Consider the following 23,217-nt stretch of genomic DNA (forward strand, 5'->3'; position numbering starts at 1 on the left):
GACATTTATATAATCATTTTCCCTTGATGCTGCTTTATTCAAATTGCCACATGATTGGTCAAATCCCTGAGTTTACCTGCAAACCAATCACCTTGTAAAAATCAGTGTTAGACCCGCCCACTTTAAAAGGTTAGACTGACAGAAACTCATAATGTTCTGCAACACAGTTTTATAAAATTATGATAGTAATATTAATAAATTACTAAATATTATTATATAAAAAATTTACCAATATATATCTACATAAGATTTTGATGTACAATGAAGACAAATTTAGATCTTTTCTTCACATTTACTTAAGTATTTAACAAATTGATTATTGTTGAGTGTTCTTAATCTACTATGCAAAGTGTGTATGTATAGTCTGATTAAATTATCACAAGTATTCATATATTTACTTATTTAGTTTATTGATTTGTTGCGTCTTTGGATGATCAGCATATGGATGGAAACTTAAATGTTTACAAACAAACATTGCAAATTCTTCATCAAGTTCTTTGGAATGTCTTTGGGAAATAATACAAGACATTCAATATAAAACACCAAGAAGCTACAGGGAATTAACATTATCATTTCTCTTCCTTTTCATTTCAGAAAGGCTTTGAGAAGTTAAAGTTTAGGGTTTTGAAATTTGTTGGCATGTGGAAAATCATCAGTTTATTCTTAAGAAAAGTTCTTTTAAATCAGACATTTGTCGGAGGAAATTACCATTTAATGTTGTATTTCTGTATGCCTTAGTTGTATAATCAATTATGAACATTATTGTCAATGTTCTGAGCAAACAACTGCGCTGTCAAATAATAGTTAAGGCAGTGATCTGTGCTTATGAACGTACCAGAGGAGCAGCCTCGAACTGGGACACCACATGATGGAGGAAGACAGCCAGATGAGCCGGTCGAGACTTAAGCAAGTCAATACTCTGAAAACAGCTGCACTCGCCATTAATCTGAGGACAGAAATATGTTCACCAGATAAGCTTCATGTGGTTCACTTCCGTGTGAAAAGTAAAAACAGGTTGATAAAACTTTACCTGTTCTTGTTGATAGTCAAAGTAGTCGTCCTCCGCTCCGATTATCTGGGGGTTTAGGGTGTATGGAGGGCTTGCCACAGAAGAATGAGGACTGGAGTCCTAATTGACACATTCAAGAAGAAATGCTGGTTTACAGATTGTAAACACACACAAAGAAAACAGGTCATTCAGGTAACTTCAGAAAATGTACAGGTTACATTCCAGAACACTGAGGATGCATTCTAGCTACTGTCCCATAACTTGACGGTTACTTTCCAGAATCTTGTGGTGACTTCCAAGAAATGCGGACATTAATTGATAGAAATTATCAATAGTTTGCAAGTTACTTATCAAAAAAATTACATAACAATACTTTTTCAGAAATGTACAGTACAATTTCAGGAATCTAACGTGGACATTTTGTGGGACTAACTTGTGAACAAGACATGAGGATTTATAATGTTTTTGCGAACCAAAACTCAGCTAATTTGTGTTGTTTCACTTCAAAGTAGATAAAACAAGTTTTAATGTCTCCATAAAACTTTCATGTCAAAATCAGGATGGTTTAAATGAGTGACTTTCAGCAGCGCAATTTTTTGGTTCAGGTTTTTCTTATCTTTTATTGTTAAGACATTTTTTTTCTAAAAGACAAATAAGTAAGGAGAGTGCATAAACATTCAGACCTTTATATGTACTGGCCACCCAAACTACTGTTTTTGTGTGATTATGTAGTGTTGCCAGGACAAACCCAGGAAAATAATTAAGCATCAGTCTGCATCACTCTTATCCCACTAATCGCTGCTCCTAATTGTTGCTGATGTTTGAGCTGTAGCCTTGCGGAGCAGAGTTGCTGTTTCTTTTGGAGCTAGACAGTGTTTGATCACTTCACTGGAGCTGACTAATTAGGGCACACTGTGGGCTTTTCGGAAGGGGAGTAGGCTCCCTAGGTCCTGCTTTTACAGGAAGTGTGTAAATATGCAGAAGCAAATAGAACTTCCCTGGAGATTTTATGGGAACTTTCAGTTTCCTGAAGTTTATATGCAGTCTGTACTAATGTTAGTCATCCAATTCTGTCTGACTTTCTTCTGCCTTTCTAAAATGCCCATACAGCATGTTGCACATCTTTCTGTAGATGTCAGTAATTTACATTCCTAATTTAAATTGAAGAATTAGTAGACAACCAAACTATCTAAAGTTCTAATTGTTGTAACATTAAGCTAAATGTTTCAATAATATTACTTTTCTTGAGTACCACAGCAGAAAAAAGTACATTACTCGATAAAGCGCACAACGCTAAATTAATGTACAAAATATCTGCTAAAAATGATACTCAAAAAGTTGAAGAATTACTTTCACATTGTCTTTTTTAATTGCTAACGTTAGATAAAACAAGGAGCCAACTTAAAATGGCAAGTTGACCAATCCCATAATAACATGGTGTATTTATATTATATTCTTTATAACAGGTGTAGTTTTTTGTTACTAGTGGTTTTCCGTAAACCCCAACTAATAAGCCATGTCTGTTGTACCTCCCACTTTCTTCCATCCACTCAACTTTCAATGAATATATTATAACTTTTCACAATATCAGAACTTTCTGAGGCAGTAAACTTTGAATTTTTATTGTCTCTAAGTCGCAATCATAAAAACTATATTAAATGAAGACGTAATGAACTTATATGTAGATGAATTTCACTTTCTGAAATGAGTGACAAAAAAACATGGACAGGTCATGACATTTAAGTATTTTTATTTTTACATTGGGAGACATTAAGTAATCCTGTATTAACCTTTAGATTAGTAATAATAATAATAATAAGCTGCTGGTGGCCACACCTCCAACCTCAACATAACATTTACACTTGCAAGTGAAAATGGCTGCAAACTGATAAGCATTTATACAGCTGTACATCTTTGAAAAGCAGAAGTGGAGCCTTCTGCCTTCTGTGGAGCCTTCGGTCTCTGTGAACTCATAGAGTGGCAGGACCAAGTGACCAAATGTTGTGGAACTCAGCGTGGGTTGCTAGGTAACGGGGTGTGTTTCGCTGGGGTTGCTAGGTAATGGGTAGTGCTTTGCTGAGGTTGCTATAGGTGGCGAACAGTGCCTGCTAATTTCTTTATGTTAAATGTGGAAGGTTTTTGAAATGGCTCATTTTCCAGAAACCAATAAACATTACAGAAAACAGCTGGGTGGTTTGTTAAGCACTTGGGATGTTTTTAGAAGCAGTAGACACCCAAATGAAAAAATGTGCAAAATGTGAATTTTTTAAAGTAAATAAAATAAATAAATACTCCAACTGTTGTTGAATTCCCTCACATGCAACTCAGTAATACTGAACATATATTTTCAAAGGTTTATTTTCAAAATCAGAATTGGGCTAAGATGGAGAAGGAGATGGGAAACGTGTGTATGTAGGTGTGTGTGAGTAAATCTTACAGTGTCAGGAGCGTCTTCAGTGTCGGGGGACGAGCAGAAATTCAGGTAATCTCGGCGGCAAACGTCCGGACTCTGAAGTGGAGATTCTCTTTTTCCAGACGCCTCTGGAACGGGAGTGCTGTGGGTCTAATGCACATACACATACACACACATGTATCACCACACGTAAAAAACACAAGAGCTGAACCCAAGTGATTGTTTAGTCTGGTTCTGAATACTGGGAAATCCCCCAGAGATTGCTAAGTAGGACCATTTCTTTGCTATTTTTAGATGCAGTGATAAAAGGGTTTTTGTGATAAAGGAGTTTGTGTAAGCAGTCTGTAGCTTCAGAGGGGCTTTAACTACAGCTTGTGACTAACGTTAGCTCTTGGCCAGCTGAGGCACCTTTTTAAAAAGTCACCCTTTAAATCTGTAGCAGAGATTGAATCACCAATGTGCCTCTGAACTTTGTCCTTTAACACTTCAGTGCAGAGCAAGAAAAAGAACGTTAACATAACATATACAAAAAGCATTTTTAAAATTTTCTTTAATCAAGAAATGACTTGATGAAAGACATTTTAAATATCAAGCAATAAATCGTAAATAAAAACCACACACAAACAAAACCATAAAAACAACAAATCGTATCTCTGTAAACAAAATTCTCCTTCAAAAATTACTACTCAGAATGCAAATTATTAAGCTCATTTTAATTTATTAATTGATTAGTTGGTTATTGCGACAGGCTTATATTTACACACTAGAATATGTTACTGATTTATGTCCAGTTACAAGCTGTACTTACAGCATTGCTGCTGGTTGGTGGCGGTTCTTCACCATTCTGTTCCTTCAGGAGAGTCCCATCATCTTGCTCATCTTCATCACAGATCCTGGGCCCCGAAGCTCCTTCCTGAAACATTAGAAAGTCTCACGTGAAGCAACAACTTCCACTAATGTGAAATATGTGTTGTCATTTGTTGAGTGAAATTCACTCTCTCCAGAATTTATTTTATTTTATTTAGATACAGACAGTTGGTTTTTTTCAGTCCCACTTTTACAACTTTATAGGTTGGTCTTTTTCTGTTTCATTTCGTTCATGATAGGTCAATTATATTATTCAGTTGTAACTTATTTTAGTTGGGTGACAGTAACTTGATTGAGTAATAGTGCAATAGGTCTGGAGCAGAGTTGGGCAGTAACTCCATTACATTTATTTGGTTACATTTACTTGAGTAACCTTTTGGAAAATATGTATTTTAACAAAATACTAGGTTTGTTCAAGCGATAAGTCATTTAAAAAAACATGCCCTGGCATCATCCTCCAGTGAATTTCTGTCGTCTTCCTCGTCTTTTCTGCAAGCAGTAACATCTGGTTGTTGGTCACATGACTTCTGTGATGCCAAAAAAAGTGTTTTCCTTGAGGTTTTATGATATACACTAGTTTTGATGCAGCCAAAAAAAATCACCTCATCCTAGTGCAAAAACTTTTTATCTTTTTTAATGTGTTTTTTTTTTTCAAAATTGCCATGTTTCCATCAAGCAAATTCATTTTCATAAATCCAATTAACACAATTATATGTTGAACGGGTATGCAGCTACAGTCATACAGTTACCTAAAAAGGATCTAATAAATAGTTTTTATCGTCACGTTTATCATTATCACAATAGTACTGCCAAATATTGTGATAAAAGTAAGTCCATATCAACTTGAGCACTGTCTCTGGGTACTCTGGGTTGTGGTCTTACCCCATCAGACAGAGTGCAGTTATTGTGGTTCTGGGGGCTCCCGCTCAAAAAGCTGCTCCGCTCCGCGCCGGACAGTGCAGGTGAGTTGGGGGCTGAAAGAGGAAGAGGCATGCTGACTTCTTCATGTTCTTCCTGCTCCTGCGCCTCCTCCAGGGGCATTTGGGAAAGGCCTGGAGGCCTCCCCAGCACCGTCAGCGCTACGTAGGAACCCGCTGAGAGACAGTGAGGAAAACATCTGATCAAACCTTTAACAGTTAAATGGCTAAAAGAAGTGCCGTATATGTAACGCGCTGCACATTACAGGTGTATAATTACCTTATACACCTGTAAGGCGTATAAGGTAATTATACACCTTACAGCTATATAAAGGGGTTTATATAGCTGTAAGGTGCTGAAGGTTTTCTACATGCTTACATATATTTGAACTTCTCAGGGGTCACTGAATATTTAGCATCATACTAAAAAAATAACTGGACCTGTTTGTTTGATTAACTTATTTCTAAGAATAGTGTTTATATGGAAGAGGTTTAGGGCCACCAAAAAAATTAATAAATAAAAAATTCTAACTTTGAGTTAGTCTTTCCTCTGAATTCTGACTTTAATCCCAGATTTCCAATTCAGAATTCCAATTATGTCAAAATCCAAATAAATAACTAAATACTCTTAGGAATATGTCAACTATTTTGTTGGTGAAAGCCTGTCTCAAATTGATTTGGCAGATTTGAGTATTAAGACTCAAATAGTGCGTAAACAGGTTAAAAGTCAGAAGTCTTTATTTTTTTAGTGGCCCTAATCGTCTTCTGTAGTTTTCTCAAAGGGTCATCATAGAAGGGAAATAATAGGATAATAATAAATAACAGAATCAAGTTTACATAACATAAACAAGCCAGTCATCACATCAGAACTGTGGCTTTGACCACATTTCTAGCAAGTTTATAATTTAAATGCAAATAAATTCAGGAATAGGAGACGAATACTTACATTTTATTAATTTTACAACCTCCTTGTGGTTTGAACGAGTAACTAAAGTCCCGTTAACCTGTTGAAAAAAACAACAACTAAGAATTAATTTCTAAAAGTGCTGACTCTGATGTGCATGCAGATGCAATGTTGATGCGATTACACATAAATCAAATGAAGACACGCTATAGATTTAACATGTAGGTAGGTAGGTAGGTAGGTAGGTAGGTAGGTAGGTAGGTAGGTAGGTAGATAGGTATAGCATGAAGCATAACAATGGAATAAAACAGCATGGACAATAAGGCTTTTTTGTTCCTCCATTCTTGTCCATTGATTTAAGGTGGAAATCAATTATTTAAGCAACTTGTTGAATAAAATAACCTGCCTCAAAGTTTCCTTTATAAACTAAATGTCACCAACTTTGATTAGCAAAAACAATTGAATAAAATGAGGCAACATTTAGATTTTAACATAAAAACGTGTTTTGAAGAACAGAGCTCAGGTAGGTTCATAAAAAGTTTGACATGCAGGAGATTTAAAGAAAGAACTAATGCTAATTTCTAACTTACTTTCACTATTTTAAACAAGTTGTTACTGGGCCAAACTATCAAGGAAAAATAAAATAAAATAAAATCCATGAAACTAAAAGTAAAGATTGTATCATGTTTGGACACCAACAGAGTTTACTTACATTTAGTGAATTCATTAAAAGATAAAAGCACAAAATGGTGGAAAAGTGAAAACAGTCCTTTGTTAGGCTAACAACGTTAATACTAAGTTAATGCTAATCTTTTATCTACTAATAAAAGTTGCTCTAAGGAAATAAGTTGCATATCTGAAATGCCTAATTTGACTGAAGTCTGTTTTGACACACATACAATGTAAATAGTTTACTTGGGTTTTCTAAAATCATCCATCCATGATGGCTGAAGAGGAAAAGCCCTTTTTAGAACTTGGAGAAGGAAAATGGCTTAAAGTGACGCATGACGCCCACCTTAATGATCCGATCTCCTGTTTGGACACCGGCTCTCATTGCAGCTCCATCTGCATCAGAAAAACAAGCAAAGTGAGAGACGTTGCTTTTATAAATGTGCTGCAATGTTTGTCTACATCTCTTCCAGCCTTACCTTCCTTCACCAGCTGCACAAACACAGGGTTGTCTCCACTTACTGTCAGACCAAAGCCATTTTTATCTCTTTGGATAATCACACAGCGCTGGACCAGACCTGCCATTTTTACAACAAATGAATAAAAAATTGGAACAAATGCTACAAAAGCCTCTGAAATTAAATCATAAATTTTTAAAAATCCATCCTGGATGTAGTTGAGATCCCTGTTTTTTTTGTTTTTGTTTTTTGTCACTGTGGTCTGCAGGTGTTACCAATTGAAGAACAAAAACTCTGCAGGAAATGACAAATCAACAGCCTGAAACAAACAGAGCTTCAGAAACAGCAGCAACAAGAACCACTGAGGACCAATCTGATTATAAACTGGAAGATGTTAAACCATCATTATCAGGTGAGTTTTACATCAACATGAACTGAAGAAAGAAGTTTAGCTCAAAAAGCTAGACTTCAAGCTAGACTTCAATTTCCAGCTGCCTTTGTGGATAAGCTCAATATCCTCTTTTTATTTCTCTAAAATGAAAATAAACTTGTTATTTTACATTCAAACCTGAATCTTCAAAGACACACAAAAAAAAGACTGCAAAGTCGGCCTTTTATTAGCTGCATAAAAGGCCGACGTCTTGTTGGGACTAGAGAAACTTATCCAAGCATTTATCTTGAGTAAAATTGATCAAGACAACAGTGTCTTCACAGGTCTGCCTAGAAAATCAATCAATCAATCAGCTTCAGTTGATCCAGAAAGCTGCAAAAAGTTTGGGATCTATGATCTCATTCCCATTTAGTTTTCAAAAATTATATATTTTTGAACCTTTGATCCGACAATTTTGGCCCACGTGACAGAAAGTTCACGTGGGCCCTAAACATTTAAATGCTCTAAACATTTACATATATACAAGTCTGCTGATAAAAAGCAAATGTCTAAACTTCCTTAAATCTACAATACAATGATTAAGAAAATATTATTTGGACAAACTGGAGCAACTGAAGGATTTCAGTTATACAGACTCCTGTGAGAAGGCTGAGTGGATAATTGGTTGTCTTCTGGACTCCATGAGAAGCCTCAAGACTTCAGGGTGAACAAAAGGGCAGGAAGGATTAATGTCAACCCCGTAACCCTGGCAACCACTCTAACAACGGGGCCAACACTTACAGCGTCTCTGAACATCTGCACAACAACCTCACAGTCAAATACTGACAGAGTATTCATTTCATTATTCAAACTAAAGAGACGATGGGAAAAGTGCAACGAGCCAATTCTTTCTTAATAAAGTGAGCCGTTAAAGCAGAGTACAGAGAAATATCTTTGTCTCACCTGTTGGGTCAAACTCGTGTTTAAGAGGATTTCCCATGCTTTGTGTTTTTGTCTGTGAGAATGCTCTGGGTCCTGTGAAGAAAAGACGACAAATAACAGAGAGAGACAAAAGAAATCACTGACAGAAACAATGTTTTAATTTTTCCCAAATTAAGGCTGCTTTCACACCTGATAGTCCAGTGGACTCGATTTGATTGGGGACCAGAATCACAACATTCATTACATTTTCAGCTGCTGTGGTTCACTTTTACACTGCACTGGGTTGGTGTCCAACCAACCCAACACTTAGAATATGCTGTTCATTGCATTAGTTGACAATTATTTCAACAATTGGTTTGTCACAATTGGAATAATCATTTCAGCCCTACAAAACAACATACTCTGATTTCCTGTCTGAATTACTTGATAAAACCTTAATTACACTAACAAGTACCTGAACCATCTCCATGCTCATTTAATTTGTTGTTTAACTGACTTAACCTTTGTGAGAATTTGAACGTGGAGGTTCATTTATTATTAGCAGAGGCTCCTTCTCTCCTCGTTCCCCTTTGCTGCTGCTGTGTCTCGTTCCAAAAGGGGGGGGGGGGGGGATTTTGTTTGTCCAGCAGCTCCTCCCTGGACAATGGGGGCCCTGGACTTTAAACAATGGCTCCCACGTCAGAGCCTGCTTACTATATGGAGACTTTGTGGGACAGATTCCCGGAAACAGCGGCCAGGGTTTTTGGCACGGCTTCAGCTTCCTGAACATGGGAGAAGGCTGCGAAATAAAACGGAGGGGAAGGAGGTGTTTGTGAGGGAAGGCCAAGGGCTATGCTGTGGAAATTTTAACAAAGCTTGCAGAGTGAAGGATCCTGTCTGAACGCAGGAAAGTGGAGGGAATGAACGAAATGTTGAAACAACAGATTCAGGGAGTTAGAACAATTTTCCTTTGTGTTTAGACTAAACATTAAGCTAATGTTTAGTCTGGAGTTTAGCCTCGCAATCATAGGCAGAACCAAGTTCATGTTGGATTGGGGAATAAAAAGGTGGTGACCTTAAAACTCAAGAGAAGCTCCTTGCTATGGCTGGAGGAGATCAGAAGCAGATAAGAGAGGCAGATAAAAGGACAGACGACATCCTGCTCAGTGGGTGGCGGCTAGTGGAGCAGCGTCCAGGACATGAAGGAAACTTCCAGATTCATCCATTCATCTGTTGCAGGGTCTGCAACCTGCAGGTCCGGAGCCGTAAGAGGCTTTTAATAACTTTGGTAAAAACGTAACAAAGAACCAACTTTAGGGTTGATTCCACTTTTTATTGGCTGATCCCGATCCAAAACAGATAAACAGTCCTGAATTGACTTAAAACATTTCCGGCTTTAAACACGGACGTAAATGTCCTGAGTTACAAATTTATAACTCTACACCACACTTAAATAGATCAATAGCTTTACAAGCTTGATCAAACATGTAAGAACAACATAATTGTTCAGCCACAGCAAAATAAATAAAACGAAGACAAGAGGTTGACTAGTTTGTTGCAGTTTATTTTGGAAAATAAACTGCAACAAACCTTTTTCCAAGTGGTTCAGAAAGTGTAATTAGGAATTCTAAATATAATGTAAAATAAATAATGAAGCATGACATCACTCAGAGCATAAAGAAAGAATAGATCTGCCCTCCTGGATCAAACACAGAAGATAATTTCTAGATACCCAATCTATTGAAATCTAGGTTTTCAATATCAGGACCGATACAGATATTAATATCGGATCAGTGCACTACATTAACGATCTCATAACAAATGCCGGTTTTAGCAGTTTTTCTGATTTATTTGGTGGAATCCATCCATCCATCCATTTTCTGTTCACCCTTGTCCCTAATGGGGTCAGGAGGGTTGCTGGTTCCTCTCCAGCTACGTTCCAGGCGAGAGGCGGGGTCACCCTGCACAGATCGCCAGTCTGTCCAGGGTGTCTGTCTGTATTATTATTGGTGGAATAATTGCACTAAACATCCAAAACAACCAGTGATATTTTTTTGTTATTTGGTCGGAAACTATGAACCTTTTCAGAATCAGCTTATAAAGCTGATTCTGAAAAGGTTCAGCCTATAAAGGCAAACTATGTCCCCAAAACAAGAATTTCGACTTTGATTTCAAGCACTCACAGCGTACAGACTTTAGACATAAAAACCAGACTTGTAATGTGGCTGTTCATCTGTTGGGAATAAAGTCAAAGGATATTAATTAAACACAATCCCTAATTTCTTATCCCTTGTATGTACAAGAACTGATAACATCAGAAATGTTAAATTACTCCCTAAAAAATACAAAAACAAACAAAAACACAAACTTGCAGAGAAACAGAATTTAAAAAAAGGAGTTAAATTTAACTTGTGTACTGTAAAAATTAACATGCATGTCAATTCTGCCCCGTTTACTTAATGAATGTTCTTATATTTAGCTTGTTGGACTTCCAGCTCTCCAGCTCTCCTTCCCTGTTATCATCCCAGAGGAATGGTCTGGTATTTTTGGCATCCGAGGCAAAAAAACAAGCAAAGAGAATCAAGAGCAGCAGATACAGCTGCAGACTGGCATCAGGAATATTACTTAAACTTCGTAATTATCCAAGTTCCAGACAGAATGAAGGATTTATCCTTGAATCTTTAGGATGTTTTTCTCAAGCATAATAATCATCAAAATGTGCAGATTTGTTCCATTTGAGTTAATTACATATTACTGTGATTTTATGAAATGCATTGGTTGCCATTTAATGTTGGAAAGTTACAACCAGGAAGCTTTAAACTGGTTTGATAAAATCATAATTGACCGCTTTAAAGTGAAAAAGAATTAACTTTTTTTTTTCTTTAGGCAGAAATACAGGGCAAAAGTATTCATACCCCCTGTACCTTTTATCATTTTGTTACTTTACAACCACCAGCTGCAGCATATGGGAGTAAATGTACCAGAGCAACACAAAGTAGCAAATAGTTCACAAGTTGAAAGAAAAGGACGTTTGTTTTTCACAAACTTAAATAAAATCTGTTGTAACTAGTTGTCTTCAGCAGCCGGCTGACTAGCATGTAGCGGTAATCTGCCTTGGTGTGATTTTTGATTTCATCCAGAACGAAGTCCCCACCATGGAACACGGTGATGGTAACTTCATGCTATAGGGATGTTTTCCTACAGTCCACGTACTTAAAAAAAACAACAAAAAAACATAAAATTTCAAATTAAAATATTACATTTGACCAATAAAAAAGAAAAACATTCTTAATACACAAATGAAGCCTCCATAATGTATGTTTGAAACCTGCTTGAAGTTTACCAGTTTTCAAAAGGTTCTTTTAATCTGTCAAATGAGCTTCATTGGAACGGATATTTTTAATTTAATTTTAATATTAAATTATTTAATTTAATAACTTCGTATTATTAAATTTAATAATGTCAAATGATGCAGAGTGCAGGCACTTATCATCATTTAATGGCGGAAAAGCCTGAATAACAAATTAAAAACAATAAATATCTTTGTTGTTGAACTCATGTCTACTTATTCGATGATTTAGCTTTTTTATTTGAATATTTTGCCTATTTTATCAAGGATCCACTTACAAAAAAAGGTTTTTAATCTTTTTTTTTGTAAAATAAAGGTTCAACATGGTTTTGAATAGACATGTTATTCATTGTTTACAGTCCCTGCAATTAACTTGATTAAACCTTTGAATTGAGTACCACCTCAAACTGTGTATTACCTGGATTACTTTTGTTTATTCTTCACAAATTTCTTCACGTCCAACACTGGTCGGTTTTTCCTTTAGTCAGTTTTCTCTCGTTTATTTTTCTCCTTCCAGTGACCTTCAGTCTTCACAGATTGTAATTTCAGTCTTGACATTTAACAACAAAGGCTTCTAAATTAAGTAGGAACTGTTGTTTTATTGTGTTTTTGTTGCAAACTGCAGCTGCCTGGTTTGATTGTTGTCTAATTATGGATTGTCCACTCAGGTTTCAATTATACTAGTGACATGATATGCACAGCAGAAGCAGTCATGCAGGTTTTTAAATGTCATAGAACAAATACTCAGTTGCATTGTGTCATAAAAAGCAACAGTAATCTTATTAAGTTATTTAAAAACATATAAGTTAATGGAATCATGCCACTGTTGTCAAGTGAGTTCATTTCCTTTGGTTGGACTTCCTGTGCAGTTTTAGTCGCTCTTATGCATCACAATACGGTGCCATCTAACCTTGCCATATTTCCCACAAGTGAATTTTTCATATGAAAGTTTGATTTGGATGCGAAGGACCATGTGTTTATTTTTTATTTATTTCATTTTGTTTTTAACATATACATATACGCAGTTGTGGTTCTTTCAGGAATAGTGCCTCCTTTTGCTGGAACTATGGAACTTGTGCAGCGAGGCAACAATCACATGGCCGACACTGCTGTCATTACATGTCATTACACTGCTGTCATTACACGAGTAATTACACTGCTGTCATTACACGAGTAATTACACTGCTGTCATTACACAAGTGCTGGATGTGTAGGAGAATGCTTTGAGCAAGACATCTTACTTGAGGGTCTTATTTTGAAAAATAAAGGGAAGCAGTAACTCTGTTGGTGCAAAGTTGTAACCACAGAATCAGCTGAAGCTGAAACAACACTTACAAATAAATGTGTCATCATTTTGGGAACATTAGCTGAAACCAACACATTGGTGCGTTTGCCACTGCGCTGTACATATTCCATTTTCTGATGATAAATATTCTGAGTGGATAAAATTGTTTCCCTTTATTTCCATTCTTGAGTCAAACTCAGGGCTTTCCCTAAATACCGTGAAGGTCCAGATGATTAACGGCTGGTTATAAATTAACAATGAGATCTATTATTAGAGCTTCCCAAAATGAATGTTGACATGTTCACTGACATGACGCGGCTACCGCTACGAGCATCTAAATTCTTTATATGCTTGTAAATTCAGCTATAACCTCATAGAGAAGCTGAAAATCTTAGACAATTATGCTGAATGCATGCAGAACTGGTGTTTGATCATTTCAAAGGTAAAAACAAAAAGAAAACAGAAGTTGCTCTGTGTTCACTCTGAGTTATTCAGGAAGGGAGCAGATCTGATGACCTTTATGGACATTTTTCAGCTGCGATGTCACCACTTCCTGTCATGAGGAGGGGAGTGCTTTAAAAAACAAAGATCCTCTGAGCTTGTCTGGCTGCCTTTGAATGAAAAATAGGATTATAGATTCAATCTGACTCCATCCCTCTCCCTCCTCCCTGACGTCTTGCTGCAGGAACACAGCAGGGAGGATTAATGCGTCTTATTTATTTCACTTCATGCAGTAATTTCCTTATAGCTTCCCAATGTAACCCAGGAAGAGCAGTGGTGTCCCAGCAGGTTCAGCTCAGAGAGACAAGGTGTTGATGCAGACATTAAAGCACTCAAACCTTCACTGACTAAAGAAGAACGATGGACCCCCTTTCAATTTACAGAAAATTCACCTTTTTTGAACAGCAAATCTTAAATATCTGAAAGAAAATCCAACTTTGTAAGCTGTAATACTTAAGCGCAATATTGGCTGACGTTTACAAAGCAGCCAATCCAGGAGAGTCATTCTTTTCACTTGGCTCTGATTGACATAACATATAAAGAATGTGAAGTCTACATGTTCCCTGACTGCTTTACCTAAAGGATATCTGGAAACGATATCCTAATTGCTTGATTGACTTTGATAAATCAGGTTTGCATGAGGCATCAAAGTAATTACATTAATAATGCATGTTTCTCAAATTTTAGACTATTTGTGTGACTATTTGAATGTGTGCATGCTACCTTGTAATCTGGAATTGCGAAGATGCTACAATGATGTTACAATGAAGCACTCAGCATCCAAAAGGTGGCCTCCACTCCCAGAGGCAGACCAAAGAAAACAACAATAAATTTACATTTGACCAGAATGCCTTCTTTCACTTGTCTCCTGGATTTTCTACACTGAATGAGTCAAACTAAAAACAAGACTTCTTTAAACAACGGATTTTCTTCTGCCACTTTTCCATAAATGTCACATTTGTGTAGTGAACAAGTAAGGCAATTTATATTTGGTAATTGCTTCAGATTTGTCATTTAAATCACACATAGAAACCATCTGTAATCAGATTAAGTGTAACCTCAGTAACTTCAGACACACTCATCATCAGGCATCAAAAATGTATGATATACCAGGGGCGCCGCCAGAAATCTTGGGCCCCATAACAAAAAATTAACTTAAAAAATTAACTTCAAATAACAGGGCCCTAAAAAACCTACATTTTGTGGGAGGGCCCCCTGTCGGTCAGGGGCCCTTGGAATTGTCCTAATTTTCCCCGCCCATATGGCGCCCCTGATGAATACTAGGATTTTGTCCCATATCATTTGCTGTTTACCCATTTGATTTCAAGTTAATGTTACAACACAAAAACCACTGCAATCACTCTATAAACACACCATAAAAAGTCCAGCTAACTCAATTGGGAAAATATGATTAAAGGTGACCTATTATGCTTCCTTGAACAAGTTAGGATAGCTCTATGGGCAATAAAAACATGCTCATTTAATTTTTTTAACAAAATCATTCTTAGATAAAGACATTTTAGTTCTGCCTGTTTTGAGCTCCTTTTCAGAATGAGCCATTTTAGGGCCTCTGCCACTTTAAATCCAAATAAGCTGCTGCTGGCCACGCCCCCCAACTCGGCATTTACACTTGCATATAAACAAATGGGCAGTTATCTGTTTGCGTGCTCCACTTCTGCTTTGAAAAGCAGATGTGGAGCCTCCTACACATCCAACAGGAATGCAGCAAGTGGTTTATAAACGGTAAGTCAACAACTAAACACTTGTCTTTTCAGGCAGTCATTGTATAGAACATACAGAGGTAAACACAGTGGAGGGCTGCTTGGGTTGCTAGGTAACGGGCTGAGCTTCACTGGGGTTCCTAGGCAGCTGCTGATTTGTGATGTTGCATTCCAGAGGTTTTTGAATTTCAAACATTAACTTATAGCCAGAACCCAACTGGGTGTTTTTTTTTTTTTAAGTTTTTGAGCTGTTTTTAGAAGCAGTGCGACCTACATAGAAATACTGAAACGAGCAAAATGTGAAAGCCTGACAGAGGTGAAAGTTCACAATTCATCAGGAAAATCATGCTAAACATGCAGCCAGAGATGCATTAGAATTTAAAAATCCAACACTGAGAAAGAAAGAAATTCTGGAAGAGCATTTTAAGAGTGAAAAATGTCTAGAGAGCAAGTCAGGTCAAAACTTCCTTGACTATCTGAAGCATATGGAAAGAAAAATGCAGAAGATAGAACGTCATTTTACAGAAAAACAAAAGACATGCAGAGACACGTCAGCTTGTTTCATGTGAAAATAATCAACCCATGTTGTTGAGTTTCCCTGAAAATACAGTACATAAAAATTCACAATTCTTCCAAATACTATGTGTACGAGTGGTGCAACAAATATCTCAAAAGGCCAACTAAAACTCAATTCTCCTCATGTAGAGGCTCTTGAACAAGTTCCAAACTGTGACCTAATCACTGCTGGAGTTCAGCTGTAACTATAACTAAGTAACAGCAGCAAATCTCTGCAACACAAGCTTGTGCAATACTTTAAACAAATGAAAAATTCATGCAGGTATTTTTATAGATTCAGAGACACAAAAATGACTTTCTAAATGCATTTAAATGCCACCACAGGTGGCAATCATGCAACAAGAAGCACTAAAGAGAACCACACAAAAGCCTCTGAAGAAGACACTGAAAGAATCTTCCTTCCTCCCAAAATATAAACAAAAATGAAGTGGTGTCAAATTTGATTAGTTGTAGGATTTCTCTTTTGTCTTGTTTGTTTTAGTTGTATTTACCCATAATACCCAGTGCACTACTTTGATTCCTGCTTTTGGAGCGGTCTCTGGTTCGCTTGGCGTCCACATGTGCATTCAAATTGCACCACAGTTCACGTCAACCAAACTGAGACCCAGGTTTGTAGGCAGGCCCAAATTTGCTTTTTTGATTCGATTATGCATTCACACAACGAACTGGACTTTCTAGGTAAATGAACTAAAGTTCAATTAAAGTTGACCAAACGGGACCGGTGTGAATGCACCTCAGGGCGTTTTCACACCTGAGGCATTTAGTCTGTTTAATATTGAGCTTCGGTACATTTCTCCACTTGGTGTGGGATCACAGCTACCACAGTAAGGTCCAGTCCAAAAGAACCTTTGTATGGTTCCTAATGAACTCTAGAGCAGTTTGTTTATGGTGTGAACATCATATGACCTTAATCTAAAACAGCTACCAGGTATTTGCTACAAGATGCCTTCTGATGTCCAGATAACTATTTGATTGTCAGATGCAGTAGAGTAAACGAAGTACTGCATCTTTTTCTTAAAGAGTAAAGCCTGTGCAGCTTTCAAGACGTCTTCTCAAAGTCATTCGGTTTACTTTGCTGATAAACAAGAAATAAAAAACAAAGCTTGGTCAGAACACAGCATCTGCTTCCTGAGTTTACATTTTGTTCTCCAGACACGGACACATCTGACCAGTAAATAGACCGAAGCTTCTCAAGTGGTTCGTTGTGACAGGTTCTGGTCGGCATGGCATTTTTTCCTTGTGAAAGAAAAACAATGAACCATTCGAAAAGTTACACTCCTAACCTGATTCAGATGTTTTAAGTTGAGGTATGAGACACACCACTGAGTTCACAAAAATGAGAATTTAAAGTTTTTTTCAAAACTAAGAATTATATATATTTTTTGTTTTTGGGTTTGTTATTGTTTGCATAAAAAGAATAAAACTTATACAGACCACAAACTATGTAGTAGACTGTGCAGTAGTAAACCAGCACTGACTAAGCAATCAGTCCTGTTTTGATTAGTCCACATATTTATGTTCTGATGCTTGTCAAATTCTAAATTGTTTGTAATGCCAGAAAACTGGTCAACATTCTCACTTTTGTATTTTCTCAAATAGAATACAGGCTTTAATTAAATTGTACTTTAAGGAACCAAATTTCTTCACTACACGTACTTCAGTTTTTAAACTGGATGTTCCAATCCAGTCACACACCAAAACTGCCAAATTTATCAAAGCCAGAAACAGACACATTAGGAGCTGATGGTCGGCTCATTGCAGTAGTCTCCACTCCTTGTGAAACTTCTCAAAAAATTTTTGAATGGACTTTGCTTGACAATTCTAACATAATTTGTCCTTCCACTCAACTTTCTATGAAAATGCTCCAACTTTTTCACGATATTTGAGCTGTCTGAGGATTTTCATTATTTGTAAGCCATGGTGATTAATATTACATAAAGTAAAGGCTTGACATATTTCACTTTATGTGTAAAGAACTTGTGTAATAAACAAGTTTCACATTCAGAAATGTGTAACAAAATATTGAATATTTTCACAACATAATTTGTTTGTTAGCTGTACATGTATAACATAAAATCTCAATAAGATAAGTGAGAGTTTGGATTTCAGAGATTCTTGAGAAGAGGAACAAAACAGGTCCTATGGATAAAGCATAAAATTTGAATAAAATATACATAATATATAATTTTTTCATATATCTGTCTAAACTAACCTGGACCATGTGAGCACAACAATGTATGTTTTCCTGGTGTTTGCTGAATATTTTTTTATCTTCAACATTGTAGTAGGTGGATGGTGTCTTTACAATCCCTTGTCCTGGAGCAAAACTCAAGACATTATAATAGTTTAAAACAATTAAAGGAATACTAAGATAAAATATTATGACAATTAAGTATAAGTATTCAAATAAATAATTATAAAAGTACCAATAAATTGAATTAAAAATCATTTTTATATATTTTCCAACTCCATTGAAATTTGTCCCAAGTTTTTGTCAACAGACATAAAGAGAATGTAAAAAAATATCAGGCATTATTGGGGGGCATCAGAACTTCTGAGGACCCCAGGACCTCTTCCTTTCTCTTCCTTTGCCAAGAGGCCTAAGCAGCTAGTTAGCTTGTTATTCTTTAGCTTTTTCTTCTGTTTTATTCCTAAGTTGCTCGTCACAACCACAACCACTGACAATTTACAAAACTTTGATGAAATCTTGTAAAATAAATCCTTAATTTTATTGTAATATAAAGATTTCATGGACCTGATGAGCTACAATATCCTTCATAATACCATCATATAAATTGAAGTAGTTTGGCATTTCATCACTTCCCTCAGAGTTTGTCACTGACAGTCTGACTCTTTCAGTGATTGTGTTGACAAATCTCACTTAAGTGTGCAGTTAATTCATTTTAATGTATTTTACATAATTGGCTTTACTTCACGTGCATCAAGTATTTCTTTTTACTCACTAGTTTGTCACCACCTTCAGTTCTGCGTCAACTCCATCAGATGAACTTTATGTTATTTTTTGTTTCAAATACTTATTTTGTTTCTTGAGAAGCATTTGTCTGTAAAACTGAGTAAAAATATCACTAATAGGGTCATTAAAAAATAATTTTATATTTATTTTTGTCAGATGGTGATGACAACGTTCTGGGTCAGGTCCATTAAAAATGTAATTTTCAAAAAGAAAAACGTTGCAACTGGGAGCCTCCACCTTAGCATCTTTACATTTCCAAAACATTATTTGTCATATTTGAATACATGAGCTTGATGAATAATTACAATTTTGGGGGGGAATTGAAACCCATTTTGTCCGACTTCTCAAGAATCACTGATTTGTAATAAGACCAAGCGTAAAAACATGAATACTTTTATGAGCAGCACATACCTGCCAGGGAAAATCAGTTTATTACTGGGTGCCTAATCATTTTTGCTATGTTGGATTGTTTTCTCCGTTCAGTTTAAGGCCAACAACCTGGAAAGAACGAAGAGACCACGACAATCAGCCTCACCTTCCTGCTTCAACTCCTCTTAAAATGGTCTGGATCAGTATTGTTTGCACACCCACAGTTAGAAATTAAAGTTAAATAGCGATTTCATTCTTCCACCATGTGGAATAAATGTGTCTTGAGCACATTTTCACTCTTTTTTTAGGAGTACATAATGTTTACCAGGCAGAAATATAATAAAAGAGGGTGGAGAAGCTGAAAATGAAACTTCTAACTGTTTTTCTTAAACGTTCCTCTGGCTTTTAAAAAGCAATAATTTAACTCTATATTAGAAGGGACACATTTGCCATATTCTAATAGAGGTAATTTATGAATGAATCATGCCATTTCTTAGACATATAGAAATGCACAAACATAATAAAATAAACTAACTTGTAAAGCAGATATTATTTTTTTTTAATCTTTAATAAAAGTTTGTTGGATGTTCCTTGGATTAACAAAGGCTCTGGTGCCAAACCAAATAAATCTTCCCAGCTAAGCCCAGGAAGAGAACAATTCTGCACCGGTTCTGCTCCAGAGTCAGATCGGGTCCAAACCATCCGCAATATTTATGTGGAAATTTGCGATGAAAATCAGAAGAGACCCATTGTTGTGAAGAGCAGCTGAGTGGACGACGGCCGAGTGAACTTCCTCCCGGGTGGATATAAGGAATCAAGTGACTTTCTTTGACTTTCTAGAGCCATCACAATAAAAGCTGAGACTCCAATTTTTGAGGACTCCTCTAGGACAGAATCTGACTCGCAGGTTCATAAGTCAGTGTTGCTATGGTAACTTTTTAACTTTCCAGCAGACAACATTAAAGTTTGATGGCAGATGATCCACTTTATTCATTTAATTTAGAAGTGTCCAGCTCTGTCTGTGAGTCATGCTGCTTCTGTTAGGAAACATTCGACTGAAATCCACAGCCAACTGGGCTCTAATTTTTCATATTATGTAAAACCTAAGTACAAACTTTGAAAATTCATTTTGGACTAATATGAAAAAAAAAATAATAATTTAGAAATGTGGAAAAACAAACACCTGTTTCTGTTAGTAAGTTAGCTTTGCAAAGTTCTGAAGTTAGTCATTTGAATCATCTTTGTGCACATACAAGGAGTTTCTTTTTGCTCTCAGGAGACAAAGGTTGAATTCATGTAAATATTTGTACACAAGTGAATATCTGTATGTTCAACTTGCTAAATTGCTAAACTTAGAGCATTTTAATTTGTGCACTGACATAAAACCCAAAGCACTGCCCATTCCGACGGGGTTCTTCTGGTCATTAAACATATTAATATACATTTAAAATCAAATATTAGCATATTTTATAATTACTATTTTGTAATTATTTTATTCAATGTTTCACTAAATCCGACAATAATCTTCCAGTTCTGGGTCAGTTAAGATTACCAAAATTATTTCTATCCAGAATAATGGAGGAGAATATTTTTTAGAGATTTGTACTTACTTCTTTTTAAATTTGCGAAATAAATTTCCTAAATATTTGATAGAATTGTGTTTTAAACTGAATGACTCGGATCAAATGTTTAGTGTTGCTGGAATTCTGGCCCATTCCTCCTGACTTAACTGGGATAACTGTGTTGGGTTTATGGGCTGCCGTGCTCACACACTGCTCTGCTTAATCTCAAAATTGCCATAAAATGTTTAACAAACAATCTTTGAGGAATGTTCTGCATTCTTAGCAGTTAGAATAAATACCGGTTAATTTACTAAAATGCACTGACATGCATTTGAGGGGCAAGTTGAGTCATCTTGAATCTGATGGTGCTCATGTATCTGAACCAGATATATGAGCAACATAATTGGCACTTTAGGAGTTCCGTACTGAATGTGTTTTATTATGGCAGGGAGATGTTAAGTACTGAGAACTTTCTGAGCAATAAAAAAGCAAACTTTGACACATGCAGCTTTATTATGGCAAACAAATGTTTCCTAAATATAATAGGAGAATCTGTTCTATTGTAGATTTTTACAGATTCTGACACTTTTAATTTAAAGATTTAATACTTTGAGAATCTATCATGAATTTATTTAGGAAGTAATACCAGGGGTGGCCCAAGATTGTACCTGAATATTTAGTTTCAACCCAGATTTGGTGAATCTGGGAGAGGTTTGTAGAGTTTAACTGGTTGTGATTAAAACCAATCAGGGTTACTACGAGTTGAGATGTATTTGAGAACAAAGCTCAAACTTAAAGACAATATTGCAAATTGTAACTCTGGCAAGACAACAATTACACAATGAAGATTTTTATGTGTACTTTTCCACAGTAAACTTACCAGTTTCTTAAAAACCTCAGATTTAAATGTTAAACAATTTAGAATTTTTTTCAAAAGTCAAAAAGTATGTAATTATGGTGTAAATAAAAGAAGTTAGAAAAATCAACCCTAGAATTCACAACATGCTTTGTTAGTTACAGCACAGCAGAGAGAGAGGTGAAGAGGGATGAGCAACACCACACAGAGGATGATTGACAGCGCTAAGACCCTCCTCCTGGCTCTGATTGGTTGGTTCTAGTTAGCACAGTGAAAAGGCAAAGGAACTTCACTTTTTCAAATTGTCTGAGTCATACCATACTGTCACTGCATAGTGACAGTTTCAACAAATATGTAAAAATATTTATACATTTATGAGTTATGTATTGCAGCTTTAAAACAAAATGGTTTCAACTATTTTTGCTGAAAATTTTCAATAAATTAAACTATGCATAAGCGCAAAAAAAAACAAACAAAAACAAAAAAAAAGTGCACAGATCTCTTGATTTTGCATGAAATTCCACGTAAAACTGGAGGGTCTGATTTTAGCGAGTAGCTCAATTTGCTTATACCTTAGGTCGGGTCTGTGTATAATTACAAGAAATGCCACAAAAGTAACTTTTTTCTTCGTCGAATGGATCAAAGAGTTTTAGTGTGTTTAAAAACAAGTAAAAACTTTTTTAAAAATATGACGTTTTGTATGTTAACTGTAGATGGAAACATTTTATCCTACCTGTCAGTGAGTACTGGCTGTGTGCCACTCATTGGGCTTCCCTTGTCAGCTTTCGCAAACTTCACCCAAATAACATTTTCATAACAGCCGCTTTATTTTGTCTCCATCTGCTCCGAGCACGTCTCAGTCAGCAGGCGGCTTCACCATGAAGGTCTGAACAATCCGGCTCCTTTCAGCCAGGAAGGTTGTTTTTTCCTCTAAAATCCATGGAAGTGAAAGTAGCGGTGATGCTGCTGCTGAAGATCCAGAAGAACCGCAGGGATCTCTGGGGGTGTTTCAGAAAGCTGCCGCTGCTTGCATCAGAAAAGACATCTGGAAAACTTTAAGAGCTCCGATGATACTATATTATTTTCCCGTCCTCAGAGAACCTTCGAGTTGTAAAGGAGAAAATCCTTCATTTTTCCGCAGGAAATACTTCCATGTTGACCCTCCTGTCTTTTCCTGGTGTCCCGGAGAAAATTACGTCAAACTTTGGCTTCTAAAAGCCCAAATGAACTTTCTGCTTTTATTTCCGCTGGTCTGCAGGCGTCTGGTTTCCGGACGGCTCCTTCAGCAGATGGATGGTCACTTTAATGTTATGTTCAAGCTGCTCTGGTTGTTGCTCCGATAAAGCATGATGCAAATGGAAAAAGGAAACGCTTTGTGCCCCCTCCCCAAAACACTGAAGAGTGAAGAAACCCACCTTCCTCCCGACGCATTCATGGACTGCTCGTATTTTTCTAAACTCATAATTAACCTTCTCTGTTTAACTTACTTTCGATTA

General features: G+C 36.3%; 1 protein-coding gene across 2 annotated transcripts in view; it reads right to left on the reverse strand.

The window, feature by feature from the left end:
- The window catches only part of arhgef12b (Rho guanine nucleotide exchange factor (GEF) 12b), a 39,616-nt gene extending 16,505 nt beyond the window's left edge, over positions 1-23,111 (reverse strand). For both annotated transcript variants that reach the window (XR_006372964.1, XM_044141002.1), the window contains exons 1-10: positions 22,455-23,111; positions 8,571-8,642; positions 7,259-7,357; positions 7,126-7,175; positions 6,153-6,210; positions 5,172-5,383; positions 4,231-4,335; positions 3,447-3,572; positions 1,031-1,129; positions 836-946 (exon numbers count right to left, since the gene is read on the reverse strand). Coding sequence is in view for 1 of the 2 variants with exons in the window: in XM_044141002.1 (XP_043996937.1) it covers positions 836-946; positions 1,031-1,129; positions 3,447-3,572; positions 4,231-4,335; positions 5,172-5,383; positions 6,153-6,210; positions 7,126-7,175; positions 7,259-7,357; positions 8,571-8,607 (897 nt within the window). In the remaining variant the exon portion in view is untranslated. The remainder of the gene's footprint in view (positions 1-835; positions 947-1,030; positions 1,130-3,446; positions 3,573-4,230; positions 4,336-5,171; positions 5,384-6,152; positions 6,211-7,125; positions 7,176-7,258; positions 7,358-8,570; positions 8,643-22,454) is intronic.
- Between the last annotated feature and the right edge of the window lie 106 nt (positions 23,112-23,217).

This window comes from Gambusia affinis, linkage group LG15, assembly GCF_019740435.1.
Source record: "Gambusia affinis linkage group LG15, SWU_Gaff_1.0, whole genome shotgun sequence".
Lineage (NCBI taxonomy): Eukaryota > Metazoa > Chordata > Actinopteri > Cyprinodontiformes > Poeciliidae > Gambusia > Gambusia affinis.